The sequence below is a fragment of the Pipistrellus kuhlii genome, unplaced genomic scaffold (assembly GCF_014108245.1).
Source record: "Pipistrellus kuhlii isolate mPipKuh1 unplaced genomic scaffold, mPipKuh1.p scaffold_m20_p_9, whole genome shotgun sequence".
Taxonomy (NCBI): Eukaryota; Metazoa; Chordata; class Mammalia; order Chiroptera; family Vespertilionidae; genus Pipistrellus; species Pipistrellus kuhlii.
Window position 1 is genome coordinate 21,862,906 of NW_023425595.1, and position 16,537 is coordinate 21,879,442.

Sequence of the window (16,537 nt, forward strand, 5' to 3'; positions counted from 1 at the left end):
TGCCTGGGACCCTTCAGTCCGCAGGCAGACACTGGTTTTGGCAGCACTAGGTTCACCTTAAAGCACCTAGGAGTGCCCCGCACCTGGGATCACTTTTCAAAATATTCCAAGCGCCCCCACCCCACCCCCTGCCCAATACATGTTCTCGGCTGCTTTTCTTACCCACCTGGGGTGGGGACTAGCTCCACTCTGCCCCACCAGGATCCTGGGATCTAACTACCTCTATTGTCGCCCTGCCTGGGGGAATCCACATCTCAGATCCCGGGGCAGTGAGCTCACACTTAGATACCCCAGACGCTCCCTCCCACTCCAACCCACGAGGACCCTCCTCCTCTCTTCTGCACCCCGGACTCTTCCACCCGGACTTGAGCTTGCCCGCCCTTCTCCCACTTCCCAAGCGCACCCGCGCAGCGAGGCGCTCACAAAGCGTCCTCTGGCACATCTGGGCCCGTGGGCTGCCACCGCTGGAGCGGGGGTCCGGAGTAGCCCGGCTGGGCTCCCGGCTGTGCCCCGCCCCCCCCCCCTCCAGATAGCGGATCAGGGAGGGGGGGGCGCGGGAGAGCCGGCGGGGCGGGGCCCGCGGGGTGGGGGGCGGGCGCCTAGCAGCGGGGCAGGGCGGCTGAGCAGCGGGGACAGAGGCGCGGAGGCGCGGGGAGCCAGCCGCAGCCCAGCCGATCCTCCGATCCGCGCCGCCCCGCGCCGCCATGCCCCTGGCCTTCTGCGGCAGCGAGAACCGCTCGGCCGCCTACCGGGTGGACCAGGGCGTCCTCAACAACGGCTGCTTCGTGGACGCGCTCAACGTGGTGCCGCACGTCTTCCTGCTCTTCATCACCTTCCCCATCCTCTTCATAGGTGAGCGCGCGCGCGGGGGTCGGGAGCCGCGGAGCAGGGGAGCAGGGGAGGGGGCGGCGGGGTGGGAGGAGGAAGAGGGGCCGCGCCCCGCACCCCACCGCACCGCATCGCTCGGTGTCCCCTTGCGGCCCGCAGCCGAGGCTTGTCCCCCTTCGGGGATCCCCACCCTGTGTCCCCGGCTCTGTATACTACCTCTCGATCCCGCACTCTCACACCTGCGCTTCCCTTCATCCCCTGGGGTGCTCCCCGAGCCTGCACCGAACAAGGCGGATGCTCCAGATCCAAGGAATCCCCAAGTTTTGCCACCTCATGGCCGGAGCTGGGGTGGAGAAAGGGGAACAAGGTCGGGAGGGGCTCGGGCTGTCCTGAGCCGGGTCACCCCTCCCCCAAGGCACCCTCCCTAGTCAGCCGAAGCTGGGCCCGGGAGGAGTGCAGCCTGCGCTTCAGAGGCGGACGGAGGCCCTGCAAACCCTTATGTGGTCTCTGACAATCCCAGGGTCCCACTCAGCCTCGACGAGGAGAGCTGGGAGCTAGGGACAGGGATCCCCTTCCCTGCGACCCCACCTGGGCGCGTGTCTCCGGAGCGCAACTTCTCAGGCTCCGGCGGCTGGCAGCCCCTGACTTTGGACGCCAGAGGCCCCCAGCGCTGCTGCTGGAAAGCTCTCCGCAAAGTTGGGCTCTTCACAGCATCCCCTTCATCCCTCTGCAAGACCTTGAATTTCCCAAGCTGGGTGGCTCTGTCAACTCATCCCCCTGTCTCCCCAAAAGGTGGTAATTTAGTCTAAGAATAAAAAAAAATTTAAAAAAAGCAAATCTGAGAATATGCAGCTTTTGTGAAGAAAGAAAATATTGTAACAAAATTCAAAAGAGCAGGATGCTGCAGAAGCAGAGTCACTAGCTGTTGACAAATAGAAACAAGAAGGAAGCAGATGCAACATACGCTCATCTGTGTATCAAAACTATACCAACATTTACACTCTGTTTCCAACCAAATGATTTATTTACATCATAACTTGTCACACAAGAGATCAATATATAAAATGGATGCCTGCATAGTGGGTTTGGGCTAGTCCAGGCTTCATGCTTGGACATTTAGTGCATGTGTACCAGACCCCAGCGTACTCAGGCACAGGTGTGCAAAGGGGTACGCTCCCCCCCCACCACCATGGACCCAATGTCGAAGCACCTTCCTGGGGTTCCTGCACCTTCCTCCCCGTTCACCAGGCTGCCCACCTCTTCCTGTCTCTCCTCGCAGGATGGGGCAGCCAGAGCTCCAAGGTGCACATCCACCACAGCACGTGGCTCCACTTCCCCGGGCACAACCTGCGCTGGATCCTGACCTTCATGCTACTCTTCGTCCTGGTGTGTGAGATCGCGGAGGGCATCCTGTCTGACGGGTGAGTAACTCTCAGAGAGCTCGGGAGAACGGATCTGCTCCAGAGCCTTCGGGCTCAGGGAGAGCCCGGCCCTCATGCATTCCATGAGCCAGTATCACTTGCTGATGAATCCAGCAACTGTTCACCCGGCATCTCCTGTGTGCCAGACTCTGTGCCAGGCACTGAGCCCCTGCTCTCAGTGCATCAGGGAACCAGATCTGAACACCACAACCCAGTTAAATAATCCCAGAGCCTATTAGAGCAGTGGTCGGCAAACTCATTAGTTAACAGAGCCAAATATCAACAGGACAACGATTGAAATTTCTTTTGAGAGCCAACATTTTTAAACTTAAACTTCTACTAACACCACTTCTTCAGAATAGACTCGCTCAGGCCGTGGTGTTTTGTGGAAGAGTCACACTCAAGAGGCCAAAGAGCCACATGTGGCTCGTGAGCCGCAGTTTGCCGATCACGGTATTAGAGTGCCCGATTCTGTGGAAGGTCCCCAGCCTCTCCTACTATTGTAGCTGCTGGGGTTACCTTATTGGGGAAGGGGGAATACTCTTGCTTAAAATCTTTCCCTGGTTTCCAATGGTATATAATATCCCCAGTCCTCAGCCTTGGCACCGGGTATCCTCCCAGTCAGCTCTCTGTGCCTGCAGGAACAAGCTCCTCCCCCACTCCCCCAACCCCACCCACACCCTGGAAAAGCAGGCGGGTTGGGAGAAGTGCACGGGGCTGAAGCATGGAACCCAGCAGGTGAGTGAGCAGAGCGTTGGAGGTTGAGTGTAATCAGCTGTAATCGGCAGGGCACTTTTAGGTGAGAACCCTAGAGGGTGTCTAGGGCAGGTTTGGAGCCAGGGAGAACGTGGATGTAGAAACAGCACTTAGGAGGTGATTGCAGTAATCTAGGTGAGAAATAATAGCAGCTGCAAATGGTGTGTCAGCAGCTGAGAATGCAGAAGAGGAGGGGGCAAAGCGGTCTTGTCACTAAGGAAGAATCAGCAAGGCTCAGCGACTGCCTGAGTGAGGAGGTGGTGAAAAGTGGGGGCATTTGGCTTAAATACCTGAGGTCCAGCCCTTCTGAGCTAGAATCAGAGTATGCTCAAACCCCACTCCTGCCAGCCCTGGCTCCTGCAGGTGATGGCAGGGGGATGGGATCCCCCACCTTCCCGCATACACCCTCACCCTCCTTCTGTCAATGTCCCTGCATCCTTCAGTGGTAATCTCTGTGATAACTGCTTGCCTTGAGGCTTCACCTGAGTATCAAAGTCCCCAGACCAGCGAGATGACCAGAATGCGTACTGCCTCAGTGACCAGCAGGTGACAAGTCCCCAACACCCCTTTCCAAGCACACAAGTTGGAGACAGGGGAGGGATGCCTTGTGAGCCTTTAGGCCAGAAATACCCACTCGGTTATAATTAGCAGTGACAGAGAGAGACACTCCGCCCATGCAGAAGGTAGGCCTGTGTCTTCTGCTAGCGCTTCTGCCATGTACCCACCAGCTGTGGGACTTTGGACAAGCCAAGCAGCCTCTCTTTCATTCTTATGAAAAGAGCATGATAACCCCTGCCTTGCCTGCTTCACAGGGCCATGGAGGATGGAATTAGACCACAAACAGGGTGCCAGGCGAGGAGTGGCAGAGCCCTGAACAGAGAGCATATCCCCAGAGGGTGGGAGACTGGAATGAATCAAGTCCAGGACTTTTCTGCCTTAGGCTGTCCAGCAGCCCCTCCTGTGTGGGCTGCACCTGTATCCCAAACTTTCCCAGCTTAGTGCAAACCGTCATCTGCTCCACTGCAGACAGGTCAGCTCCTAAACCGGGCACATGCTGGTCTTGGCTGGCCTCTATCTGTGGCCCCAAACCCCTGAACAAGCAAGAGTGAGGGAGGGGCATCAGAAAGGAGCAGACAGGAGGAGAAGCCACTGTCCCTGCCCTGTGGCACCCCCAGTGCACCCTGGTCTGGGTTTACAGACCTGCCTGAAAGTTTAGGGGGCAGGTGGAAGTGGAGGCTGGTTAAAGCAGTGGTCCTCAGACTTGACTTTAATTTAGGATAAGCCTTGTTTAGAGATTAATTAAGCCATCTTTACCTATAGGGCTTCCTGTCTTCCTTTGGTCCTATGGCTATGTGTGATTCTATGGGTTCAGAACAGCCAGAGCAGTGTGGGTGAATGAGGACGCACTTTTAAAGAAAATATGCGTAGAATGTTTCCCCCAGACCACCATACACTGCATAAAGCCCATATGTAAAAAAATATTCCCTAATTTCTTACCGAAATCAGTGTATACTATTCAATAAGCAGCCAAAACCTATATTATGAACTCATGTCATGAAATATTTCTTTCAATTATAGTTATTCCTCATCTTATTTCATCTTATAAAATATTTATCATTTCTACTTTCTGTGGCAAAAAAATAATAATTCATTTAAACTTAAATGATGTGACATGTTAGATGTCACTTTCAAAATGTGCGAGCATCTATAGGGTTTTTCAAAACCACTTCGAGGAGTCCAGAGGCAAGAGTTCCCTAAGTCCCTGGGCCGAGGGTTGATTGTTCTCAAGGTCCCCACTGTGATTGCCTTGTCACATATCTATATTTTGCTGAAAGTATCCATTGATCAAGGATTAAGGAAAATTGACATTTACTGTCTCACTTAACAAGAAGGCTGACGTTGCCGTTTTGTTGGTGGTGGTGTGGTGACTTAGTGATGGCATCAGAGGCCCAGCTCTCCCCATCTTTTTACTCCATCCTCTGTGTGTCTGCTTTGTCTTCCCTCATGGTCTCACATGCCTCTTCCTTATGCAGACATCCTCTGCAGGCTTCCCTTTACATCCCATTGGCTGAGGTTGGGTGCTAGGATCGCCCTTAGACAAATCACTGGCAAAGGGTATGGAATTGCATGGTGCTTGAACCAATCACCATCCCTTCCCTGGTGCTGGGCGCATTGCTGTTGGAGTAAACTTGTCGTTCCTTTAGCTCCCCCTGCCTCTATCTCTATTCCCTAGTCCCTCCAGACCACTTGGGGCTCCAACCTGCTCCCCTCTCCTTCTCTGTGGAACTCCTGCTCATCCTTCAAAGTCCAGACCGGTGCCACCTCCTCTGTGAAGCTCCTTGGCCCACCAGCTTCTTTGTGCCCTCAGCCTTCTGCTCATCTGCAGTATCACTGCCCTAGACTGTCTCTCAGTCAGCTCTGAGCTGCTTGCTCTTTCCTTCTGTCAGCTTGTTGAGGGCGAGGGCCTTGCTGGGCTGTAGAGAAGGAGCAGCTCAAGCAAGAGCAGCCCGAGGTGGGATACTGGAGAAGGCCCTCTGGCAATGGGGGGATCCCAGCATGCCTTCAGTAGAAAGAGCAGTCTGGGCAATGCTAGATGAATGGTTTGAGGCCACATCACTGAGCCTGTAGTGCTGGCTGTGGGTTTTGCTGTCTATAGGAGAGAGCTTTGGAAGGGCTTGATCAGGACCAAGTAGTTGAGCCACCTCACCGGTCATGTGGAGGCCTCATGCACCTTCCTCCCTGTTATGAAGCTCCTTCGCCCACCAGCTCCTTTGAGGTGTGGGAGGAGCTCTGGCTCCCTAGGGGTTTCTTACCAGACCAGAGACCACCCACCCAGGCCTCTGTGAGTTAAAGAGGGCAGACAATGAGTGGGTATGGGCTGCCTCCATCACCAGCCCAAGGCAGGAAACAAAAACAGTGACCTTGGCCTTGTTACTTAGCATTTCTGTGCCTCAGTACCGACTTCATGGTGTTTATGAAGAGATAAAGTGAGTTAACATACATGGAGTGCTAAGAACAGTGCCTGAGGTAAATGCTCAATAAATATTGACTATCAGTCTTATTATTACACCGCCTGGGGAGGAGCAGCAGTGCTGGTCTACACTGTCCATGTTAAATGGGGCTGTCGCTAAGAGCTTTGGGTGCACAGGCTCCGGCACTGCCAGAGGCCCCCGAGGACAGAGGCCCAGCTGTGATCACTCCCAGAACAGTGGTTCAGGGCCAGAGGCTCTGCAGCTGCGGCTGCCACGGCCGGCTTCCCTAGGCCAGGCTCTATGAGCACGAACCCGGGGAAAGAAGGCTGTGACTGCCAAAGCCTGAATGCCGAGCCTTCCTGGCATCTCTGTGTGGCCTTCCTTGGCCCCTTACTTAGCAGGCATGTATGTAATATGACTGGGGAGAGCTGCCAGCCTATGGCATGGAGCTGTGCATGAGTCCTGGAGACCCCACTGTGTGCTGAGCCCTCAGCCCAAGGCCTGGACTGCTCTGTTAGGGTACTCAGGATATTCACATACTGTCTGTCTGTCTGTCTGTCTCTTGCCTCCATCTCAGGGTGACCGAATCCCGCCACCTTCACCTGTACATGCCGGCCGGGATGGCGTTCATGGCTGCTGTCACCTCCGTGGTCTACTATCACAACATCGAGACCTCCAACTTCCCTAAGCTGCTGATCGGTAGGGGAGGGAAATGGGCCGGGAGGGGTAGGAACCTCCTTTCATTCCTTCAGATCATGTTTACTGAGGACTCCTGTGTCAGGCACTCTTCTACATGCTTACGCAGGCGTCTTCAAACTACGGCCCTCGGGCCACACGCGGCCGGCAGAGGAGTCTGATCCGGCCCGCCAGGTTTTTTGGGCAGTGAGCGCAGCCGAGGTGTTACAGTAGGAATTAGTAGTTCATATAGTCCGGCCCTCCAGCTCTCTGAGGGACCGTGATCTGGCCCCCACTTTAAAAAGTTTGAAGATGCCTGAAGGTTCAAAAGTGGAGAAGGAAAAAAAACCCGCAATCACGAAGCTTACAGACAGGCAAAAAGAGTAACTAAATAAACAGGCAGTGCTGGTGCGGTGGAGAAAATAAAGCTGAGTAAGCAGTAGAGAGCGATGGCACTGGAGCTGTCCGTATAGAGTGAGTTGCAAATATTTGGGGGAAGAACATTCCATGCAGGTGGGACGGCAAGTGGCAAAGGCCTTCTGAGAGGAAGAAACTTGGCAAAGGAATCAAATGGAAAAGGGGAAAATGGCAGGAGATGAGGTCAGAGGCTTTGGGTTCAAGTGCTTAGGCAAATAGAGGTATTAATAACCGAGAAGGAACAAGAATTGGGGTGCAATATGGGTCAATTTTTCTCCCTGCATGTTGAGCTTGAGATGTCGCTGACATGCCAACTTAAATATCAAATAGGTCACTAAATAAATGAGTCAGAATTAGATAAATGGGAGTGAGGGGAACAAGGGGCCTGGGGCTCAGAGATGGAGATGTACCTTCCACCATCACAGGGAGCATCTAAAGCTTGAGCCCAGGTGAGGTCAGCTCAAGAGAGGAGAGAAAGGCCATGGGACCAGAACCTGTGGTTTGCCAACATTTAAAGAGACTCAGGAAGGAGTGCCAGCCTAGAGCTTCTGACACCAAGTGCCTGGGGTCCCGGGCAGAAACAAAAGTGCTAATTGTGGACATTTGCTGAGCATGTACTGCATGCAGGCTCAGTACTAAGCTTCTTACACCTGTGACCACACTTAATCCACACAATCTCCCTATTGCTACTATTGCTATTCCCATTTTACAGATGTGGACCCTGAAATTCAGAGGTTAAAAACACCAACAGTGGACATTCACTTAGCACTTACTAGGTGTCAGACACTATCCGAAGCATTTTACTTATATTAACCCATTTACTCTTTACAACAATGCTGTGAGATAAGCACCACTATTATTTCCCCTTGGCCGGTCAGAAAATGGAGGCTCAGAGGTTTTGTGACTGGCACTAGCCTGCCCAGCGGGGTGCCAGGACTATGGCACCTCAGCAGGATCTTAACTATTTCTGAAACTGTATGTCTAAAGTCCTCAGGGTGTGCATGGGCCAGAGGTATAAATCCACAGGTCTGCCTCTGTGTTTGGGCTCAGTCTACATGCCTAACACCAGGCTGTCCATCTGGCTGGTAGGCTGTGGTCAGACTGTAAGTCATTAAATTGCAGCATCTAATTAACATCAGGAATGTGGACCTCTCTGGACTAGTGAAGGTAGATAGTGTTTTCCAAGCTGACCACAGGTCTACCTTCCCGTGTAAGGTGGGAGCTGAGCTCCATCCATTATCCAGGTGAGCCTGCTGCCCTGGGGGCCCCGTGTCAGTGTGGCTGGGGGACAAAGGGCAGGCAGAGGGAGAAACGTTAAATACAGGCTTCAGAGAGCTCCCACTCCGGGTTCTGAAGCAGATTCTCATGCACAGAGAATCCCTCATTAACTGCCTGGTCCCCCTGGAAACACCCTGACTGGGCATCTGGTGAGTTCATTTTCTCATTCTCCATGACACACACAATGTTCTACCCTTAAAGCACAAATTACCACCCGTGGATGGCCCTGTCCTTCTCCAAGGAGGAAGGACTAACTCCCTCCATTTCCCTTTCTTAGAGTTTTGCTCGCCACAGAGCCAGGAATTCCAGAACCAGGGAAAGTGGAATGAGAGAGGGCAGTGGGTATTTGGGGGAATCGCTGGTCCTCTGAGGAGGCTGCTTTCTGATCACAGGTCTGGAGTCCCACAGAAAGGTGAACCACCATGCAGCTTACATTGTCCCACAAAACAACCTTGATTCTGGGGCCCCAAGTGAAAACAAGGAACTGTCCTATGAGAAAGTCACATTTGAGCTGAGAACTGAAGGATAGGTAGGAACTATTTAGGAGAAAGGAGAGGGGACACTTCAGGAAAAGGAATAGCATGTGCCAAGACCCTGAGGCAGGAGGAGCAAAGTACCTTAGGAAATCAGGAAGGAAAAATAGTGGCTGATGCGCAGAACAGAAGGAAGCTGCATTTTGATGATTAGCATGTCAGGTGGGGCTTGCACTAGACAGGACCTTGAAGGCCACACCATTGAGGATTGATGTGTGTGTGTGTGTGTGTGTGTGTGTGTGTGTGTGTGTGACATAAAGTTTACCTTTTCACCATTTTTAAGTCTACAGCACAGTGGAATTAAGTACATTTATATTGTTGTGTAACCATTATCACCATCCTTCTCCAAAATTTTTCATCTTCCCAAGCTGAAACTGTGCCCATTAAGCAATAATTCCCAATCCCTTCTCACCAACCCCTCACAAGCACTATTCTTTCTGTTTCTATGAATCTGATGACTCTAGGTTGGAATGACCCTATGATTGGAATCGTATACTACTTGGTTCTTTTTCGGCTGGATCACTTATCTTAGCATGATATCCTCAAAGTTCACCCAGATTGTAACATGTGTCAGAATGCCCGTCCTTTTTATGGCTAAATGATATTCCATTGTATGTGTATACCACATTATTTTTTTATCCATTCATCATCCATGGACACTGAGTTGTGTCCACCTTTGTTTGTTGTGAATAATGCTGCTATGAACATGGGTGCATTGAGGTCATGTTTGATATGTATCGCTTTATGGAGGCTGGATTGGATGAGGGGAGTGGGGAAGCCATGAGAAGGCTCTCAAGGAGGTCCAGGGTAGGCACGAGGACAGCCTGAATCAGGTGGCCACCAGGGTGGAAAGAAGTGAACGGATTCAAGATATTTTGGGGTAAAATTGCCAGAACTTGGTAATGGGTGGAATGAGGGGCTGAGAGGAAGGGGGAAAGAAGGAGGAAAAACGGACATTCTAAGTCTAACCTCCCCAGCAGCCCCTGTGTTCCACCACTCTTTTTCCTTTCCCCTTTTCTCAGCTGAGCATTAAGCTTTTGCTGGGTGCAGCTGTGTCTGGCAACAAGCTGAGGGCTCAGCACTCTAGGATGGGACTGAGGAAATAACCCCTGGGCTTAGTCCTGGTCCACCACTAACCCCCTGTGTGACCTTGGACAAGACACTTAGGCTCTCTGACCCTCATTTTCCCTTCTGGACAGCAATAGTAAGTCATAAGATTGTTATGAAGATCAAATCAGACCATGTCTGTTACATGTTAGAGGCAGAACAGTGTGAGGCATATTGTCAGATCTTGGCCCCAGTATGACCCTCACTAAGGACGAAAGAGGTTCTGAAGCCTGGAATAGAGCCTTTCCAGGGGCGTGTAGGTGGAGGCAGGGAGATGGCCTCCAGCTATGGGATTCCTGTGACCTGGAGACCAGGTGGAGCTGAGAGGGCATTTGCCCCTCCCCAGGCAAGTTCAGTGCCTCAACCTAGCCCCCAGCTCAGAGCCAGCCTGGGGCAGACCCCAGCTTTTGTCCCTAGAGATGCCCTGGGATTCATGTCCAGGTCTGCCTAGGGATGGAGGGCCGGGTGAAGGTCTAGTCAGGTTGACTTTATCTGCAGATGGGAGTGAGGGGGGAGGGAGAGGCGCAAAGCGGGGGAGTTGCCTGTGATCTTTTTGTAGTTGTTACTAGTTGACTGGTTTATTGGTAGGTGGCAATGGTGATAATTAAGAGGCTAGAATCCACTGACAGCTTCAAATATTTATGACCCCAGGTCTGAAATCTGGAGATGATAAAAATATTAACAGCTGATGTCCAAAGAGCACCCACTATGTGCCAGGCTCACTGTGCTAAATGCTTTTCATACATTGCTCACAACAACTTTTGAGGTAATACTATTATTATCCCCATTTTATAGATCAGGCAACTGAGGCCTAGCTGGGTTAAATGACTTACCTACGGTTACATAGCTGTTATGTCACTGGATCTGAGCCCAGCTGTATCTGGCTATAGGGCCCAGTTCTAATCACTGTACACACTGCCTCCCCGTTATGTGGCTCACCCTTTTTTTAAATCCTCACCAAAGATATGTTTTTATTGATTTTTAGAGGTAGGGGGAGAGAGAGAAACAGCCATGTGAGAGAGAAACATCCATCTGTTACTTCTCATACGGGCCCTGACCAGGATCAAACCCACCACCTAGGAATGTGCCCTGTCCGGGAATCGAACCCCAAACCTCTTGGTGTATGGAATGATGTTCCAACCAACTGAGCCACCTGGTCCGACTGTGACTTTCTGTATCCCCCATTTCCCAGGCCCCCTGAGGAGCATCATCATGCAATAGTCGGCTCTGGATTGGAGAGCCAGGGACCTCTACCCGCACCCTCTCCCTGTTACTAGCTTGCAGTGAGCTTGGGCAGGTCACCTCCTCTCTCTGGGCCTCAGTTTCCTCACCTGTAAAAGGAAAGGGCTGGAATGAAGGACTCTTAAGATCTCAGCTTGGAAATTCCACAATTTCCATTCTAGGGTGGAGCCTGTACAGCCTAGGATCAGCCACCTAAGCTTTCTGAGCCTCGACTTCTTTGTCTGTTAAATTGGGGGTGTGACACATACTTCTCTCACAAGGCTACTGTAAGGAATAAATGAGACACTATTTTTAAAGTGCTTACTTGGCACAGCACTTACAACTTAATTAAATTAAAGAAACAGTTCCCCTGTTTTTGTTCTATTTATTGTAAAGTGTGAATTGCTTGACTTTCAAGATTATTGTCTTTGAACATGACCATCATGGATGATTGAATGTATGTACATCATTTCAAAATTACACACTCAGCTATTCACACTTGCAACATCCCTTTACTCAGAAATGTGGGCACTCATATCTATAACACTTGCGTGTTCATGCACCTCTTCTGACACACTCATTTTTCTCCTCTCCCACATATTTGCACATGCATGAGGGCGCACACACATCCTCTTTGCTCTCTGTCCTCCACAGCCCTGCTGGTCTACTGGACACTGGCCTTCATCACCAAGACCATCAAGTTTGTCAAGTTCTACGACCACAACATTGGCTTCTCGCAGCTGCGGTTCTGCCTCACGGGGCTGCTGGTAGTCCTCTACGGGATGTTGCTGCTCGTGGAGGTCAATGTCATCAGGGTGAGGGTAAGCAGGCCCTTCCTGGGCTGCCCCCCACCTGAGGACGCACCTGGGCTAGGGCGGGGCTTCTGACCAGGGTCCTGCTTCTTAGCCACGTCCTGGAAGTCAGCTTGCTTTATCTGCCTTAGAAAGGGGAGCTGAGGCCAGTGTCAGAAGTTTCAGGAGCAGCATTCCTGCTGCCCAGGGGGAAGGAAGGTGACAGGATGTGTTAGCAAGGTTATAGGATTCTGCATTTAATCCCACAGAGGGGAAATAAAAGCTTCAGGTACTGCCTTCTCCAAGTTTGTTTGATTTTTTTTTTTCAGGGGGAGGGGAGGGGTGACACTTGTTTTTATTTTAATGTGTTCATATGGTTACATGCATATGGGAATGAGTCGAGGTGGCTGCATACGTGTCTTTTGTTTCATTGTCATTCTTGCTTGCCCCCTTTTCCTCTCTAAGAGTATTCCCTCCCCTATCCACCCTTTCCCTCCCTTTCCTTTCTCAGGTAACTCAGATTAACAACCTAATCTGTGTCCTTTCATTCTTTGTTTTTATTAATATAGCATAAACTTCTATCTATTCAGGGTTTTTTTCTCAACACACACATATACATATAGAGTATCCCCCAAAAAATGTATACACAATTTGAGTAATTATTAATTCCAATGGGTTAAATCTGAAAAGAAAGAAATATCAATTGAGTTATCAAAAAAAAGTGTGTATACCTTTGGGGGGGGGGGCGTCTCTTTCTCTTTCTCTCTCTCTCTCTTTCTCTATACACACACACACACACACACACACACACACACAGTTTTAACTCTCAATATTTATTTTATAAAAATGGGATTACATTACAGTTTTTTGCATCTTACCTTTTTCATCCAACAGATATCTCTTAGGATGCCCTCCAAGTGTAGTATGGCTATTTTGTTTTCTTAATGTCTGCATAATATTCCATCATGTGGTTGAGCCATAATTTATCAGCCACTACCCTATTAATGGGCATTCTCTTTCTTGCCAAGTTTTTGCCTCCACAAATAATGGTGTATTAAACATACTTACTATATCTTTATGTATTTCTGCTTTCTGGAAGAGAGTCCAAGAGATTGAGTTGCTGGTTCAAACACTCTGTGTATTTCAAATTTTAATCAATGTTGCAGATCACCGTAATCTACCAGCAATAAATAAAAACCCTCTTCCTTCCTCCAACCAGCAGTGGGGGCTACAGCCACTTCTCATTTGGGCCAATCTGATGAGTGTCAGATGCTACTTCAATTTGCATTTCTCTGACTCCTCTGTTGTTAGTTGATTTGTAGGATACAAGGGGTTTTCTACATTCCCTACCCTCAACTGACCCTCTCAGCACCCCCTGTGATGCAAGTACCACCCCCTTTTTAGATAAGGAAACAATTTAAATAAGATTTGCCCAAAAATTTAGTAAGTAGAAGAGGCAGGATTCGAACCCAGGTCTGCATGGCTCCATGTTCTGAAAACCCTGCATGGTGATATCCTCCGATTTGTGGAGAAGACAGCATACGGGACATCTCTGCTCTTCCCCAATCTAGCCTGAACCCAGCCCAGCCCAGGGGATTCAGAGAGCCTTGGTGAAGAGTCAGGAGGCCCTGGTGTTGGTGGCCAAAGGATTGGGGTTCCTTTTCCTGGTCCCATTTGTTAAGAGGTCAAGGGTGGGATGTCATAACCCCAGATGTTTGCTTGCTGGGGCCAACTGGAAAGTGGGGAGAAGTTGCCCTTACCCATCCCCAGTGGCCTATGTGCCCCACAGAGATACATCTTCTTCAAGACGCCGAGGGAGGTGAAGCCCCCCGAGGACCTGCAGGACCTGGGGGTGCGCTTCCTGCAGCCCTTCGTGAACCTGCTGTCCAAAGGCACGTACTGGTGGATGAACGCCTTCATCAAGACTGCCCACAAGAAGCCCATTGATCTCCGCGTTATCGGGAAGCTGCCCATCGCCATGAGGGCTCTGACCAACTACCGGCGGCTCCGCGAGGCCTTCGACGCCCAGGTGGTCAGTGGGAGCGTGGCTGCACCACCCCTCCCCTGCCCTCTGGTTTACAGTCACGGATGGGAACCTCAGAAAGCATCGGGTCAAACCCCGGGTGGGACAGGTGGGGAAACTGAGGCCCGGGAGGGGAAGAGGTCTGACCTAAGTCACGCAGTGAGCCAGGGACAAGTCCAGCACCACTGAGTCATAGGGCAGTCACAGCTGGAATGGCCCTTATAGTTGAGGTCATCCAGTCTAAATGCCCTCATTTTCCAAGTGGGGAAACTGAGGCTCTGAGAAGAGAAGTGACCTCAGTGGATTCTGTATGTCCTGTGCTCTTCATTCTGGAGCTCAGGGATTAACAGTGGGAATTTTCACCCATTTTGGAGAGCAGGGCGTTAGTGGCCTGGTCCTTACAATAACTATGAGTTGGGCCTGATAAGGATCTCTCCACATCACTGAGTAGAAAACAAGGTCCTGGGAAAGGCCATGACCTCAGAGCTGGCCCACATCTGGTAGGTATCAGAGCCAGTCTCCTGACTCCCAGTTTGGTGCTCCTTCGCTGCCTCTGTCCTGGCATGGCAGGGAAACACTGAGGCAGATGCAGTGGCAGGCCATAGCGAGTAAGTGTGGCCTGTGCCACTCCTCATTGCAGTGCCATGCTCATCACATAGCCCCTGCAGCTGTGTGACCTTGACCCATACCCTGGCCTCAGTTTCCCCATCTGGACCATGTTGATATTGATGGGTCCACTCACCTATGCACTTGGTGGTTCCATGATTTCTTCCTGGAGTTCCTCTGTCTGCAGCAGACGTGGCCACTGGGTTTCCCCAGGCAGCAGGAGCCAGGGGTTTCCTGGGATGCTGGGCCCTGCTGTGAATGGGCCCCCAGCCGCTCTGACCTGGCTATGGGTCTCTTTGGGCAGCGGAAGGACACCCAGAGCCCACAGAGTGCCCGGGCCATCTGGCGGGCACTCTGCCATGCCTTCGGGAGACGCCTGGTCCTCAGCAGCACTTTCCGCATCTTGGCCGACCTACTGGGCTTCGCCGGACCCATGTGCATCTTCGGAATCGTGGACCATCTGGGAAAGGAGAACCACGTCTTCCAGCCCAAGGTAGGCCACCCAGGGGCAGAGCAGGGCACCCTTTGGAAGGTTTTCACTGGTGGGTGAGAACGTGCCAGAGGCCCATGTGTGCGACCGTGTCTGCCATAGGGTCACTCCTCACACATGCACAATATTGCTCCTTGCTTGGCAATATCCCCCATCCAGAAGATGCTCCATATCAGTCCACAGAAATGCCAGGAGGCGAGCTTGTGCCCCAAGAGGATTTCTGGTGCCTTGCTCTGCTCGCCATGCCTTCTCCACCAGAATAGCTCTCCCGGTTACTTAGTCACTGAGAAAGTTGCAGGAAGTGCATTTGTGTGCTCAGTGTCAAGACCTTTTATGACTTGTTGGTTTTTAGTTCATGGTACCTTAATGGACTCTCAGTACCTTTTCAGGGATCTGTCTTCCCCAGTTCGGTATATCCATAGCACCCGAGGTTCTGCAGGGGCACCTGGGGGGCTGCCCAGTGGGGGAAGGAACATGGGAAATCCCCATGCCTAGGGTTTTTGCTCTCGCTGATCCAAAGTTCATTCAGAGCTTCCCCAGTTTTATTAATATGTTAAACTTTCCCATTGAATTCTTTTTCTTTTCCTTTTGTGTGTGTGTGTGTGTGTGTGTGTGTGTGTGTGTGTGTGCGCGCGCCTGTTTTATTTTGCTTTGTTTTGTTTTGTTTTGTTTTGTTTTGTTAATCCTCACCCAAGGGCATTTTCCCATTGATTTTTAAGAGAGTAGGAAGTTCAGACACACAGAGAGAAACGTGGATGTGAGAGATACTTCGATTGGTTGCCTCCAATATTCTTGGGTTGAACTTGCAATGCTTCAATCCACAGGTCAATGCTCTATGACTGAGCCAAACTGGCTAGGGCTAAATTTATTTTTTAATGAGTTTCATGTCTTGAAAATATTTGAAACCCATTGGACCAGTGTTTCCCAAAGTGTGGTACGCATACCCCCAGGGGAACTGGAAGAGTTTGGTGGGGATATGCACTGCACCTTGCTTAGCTGTGCCTAATTCTACATTCTCATGAGTACAGGAGTACTCAGCATTACAAAAATTATAGAAGGGGTACACATATGTCAAAAGTTTGGGAAACATTGCACTAGACGATACCCATTGGCCTTTCTATTATAGCTCTAAAGATGCTACAAACTGAAATTTGTTGGACAAAAAGTCCTTCTGGATATTTATTTCCCTTGCTTGGTGCAATAACATTCACCATGGATGGGATGTGGGATATTTCATTCTTTCACCTGTTTCTATGCTGCCACTTAGGTTTAGATGGTCACATGGAAAATGGAAAACTTTTCATCTCTAATAAGACTCAATGTTTTATTTTCCCAGAAAGAACATCATTATAACATTTTACCAACAAACAGTCCAATAATGATGCAGAGAGTGACTAACTAGAGATCTTAGTAATTTAT

At 50.7% G+C, this 16,537-nt stretch overlaps 1 protein-coding gene across 10 annotated transcripts in view; it reads left to right on the forward strand.

Annotated features, from left to right (window-relative positions):
• The first annotated feature begins 574 nt into the window (after positions 1–574).
• ABCC8 (ATP binding cassette subfamily C member 8) overlaps positions 575–16,537 on the forward strand; it is a 71,306-nt gene continuing 55,343 nt past the window's right edge. For 2 of the 10 annotated variants that reach the window (XM_036427535.2, XM_036427537.2), the window contains exons 1-6: positions 585–852; positions 2,108–2,249; positions 6,555–6,676; positions 11,863–12,029; positions 13,789–14,031; positions 14,933–15,121. In XM_036427535.2, the coding sequence (XP_036283428.1) occupies positions 705–852; positions 2,108–2,249; positions 6,555–6,676; positions 11,863–12,029; positions 13,789–14,031; positions 14,933–15,121 (1,011 nt within the window). In that variant the 5' untranslated portion in view covers positions 585–704. Of the gene's footprint in view, positions 853–2,107; positions 2,250–6,554; positions 6,677–11,862; positions 12,030–13,788; positions 14,032–14,932; positions 15,122–16,537 lie in introns of all 10 variants that reach the window. The other 8 variants (XM_036427541.2, XM_036427542.2, XM_036427543.2 and 5 more) reach the window with 6 other exon arrangements.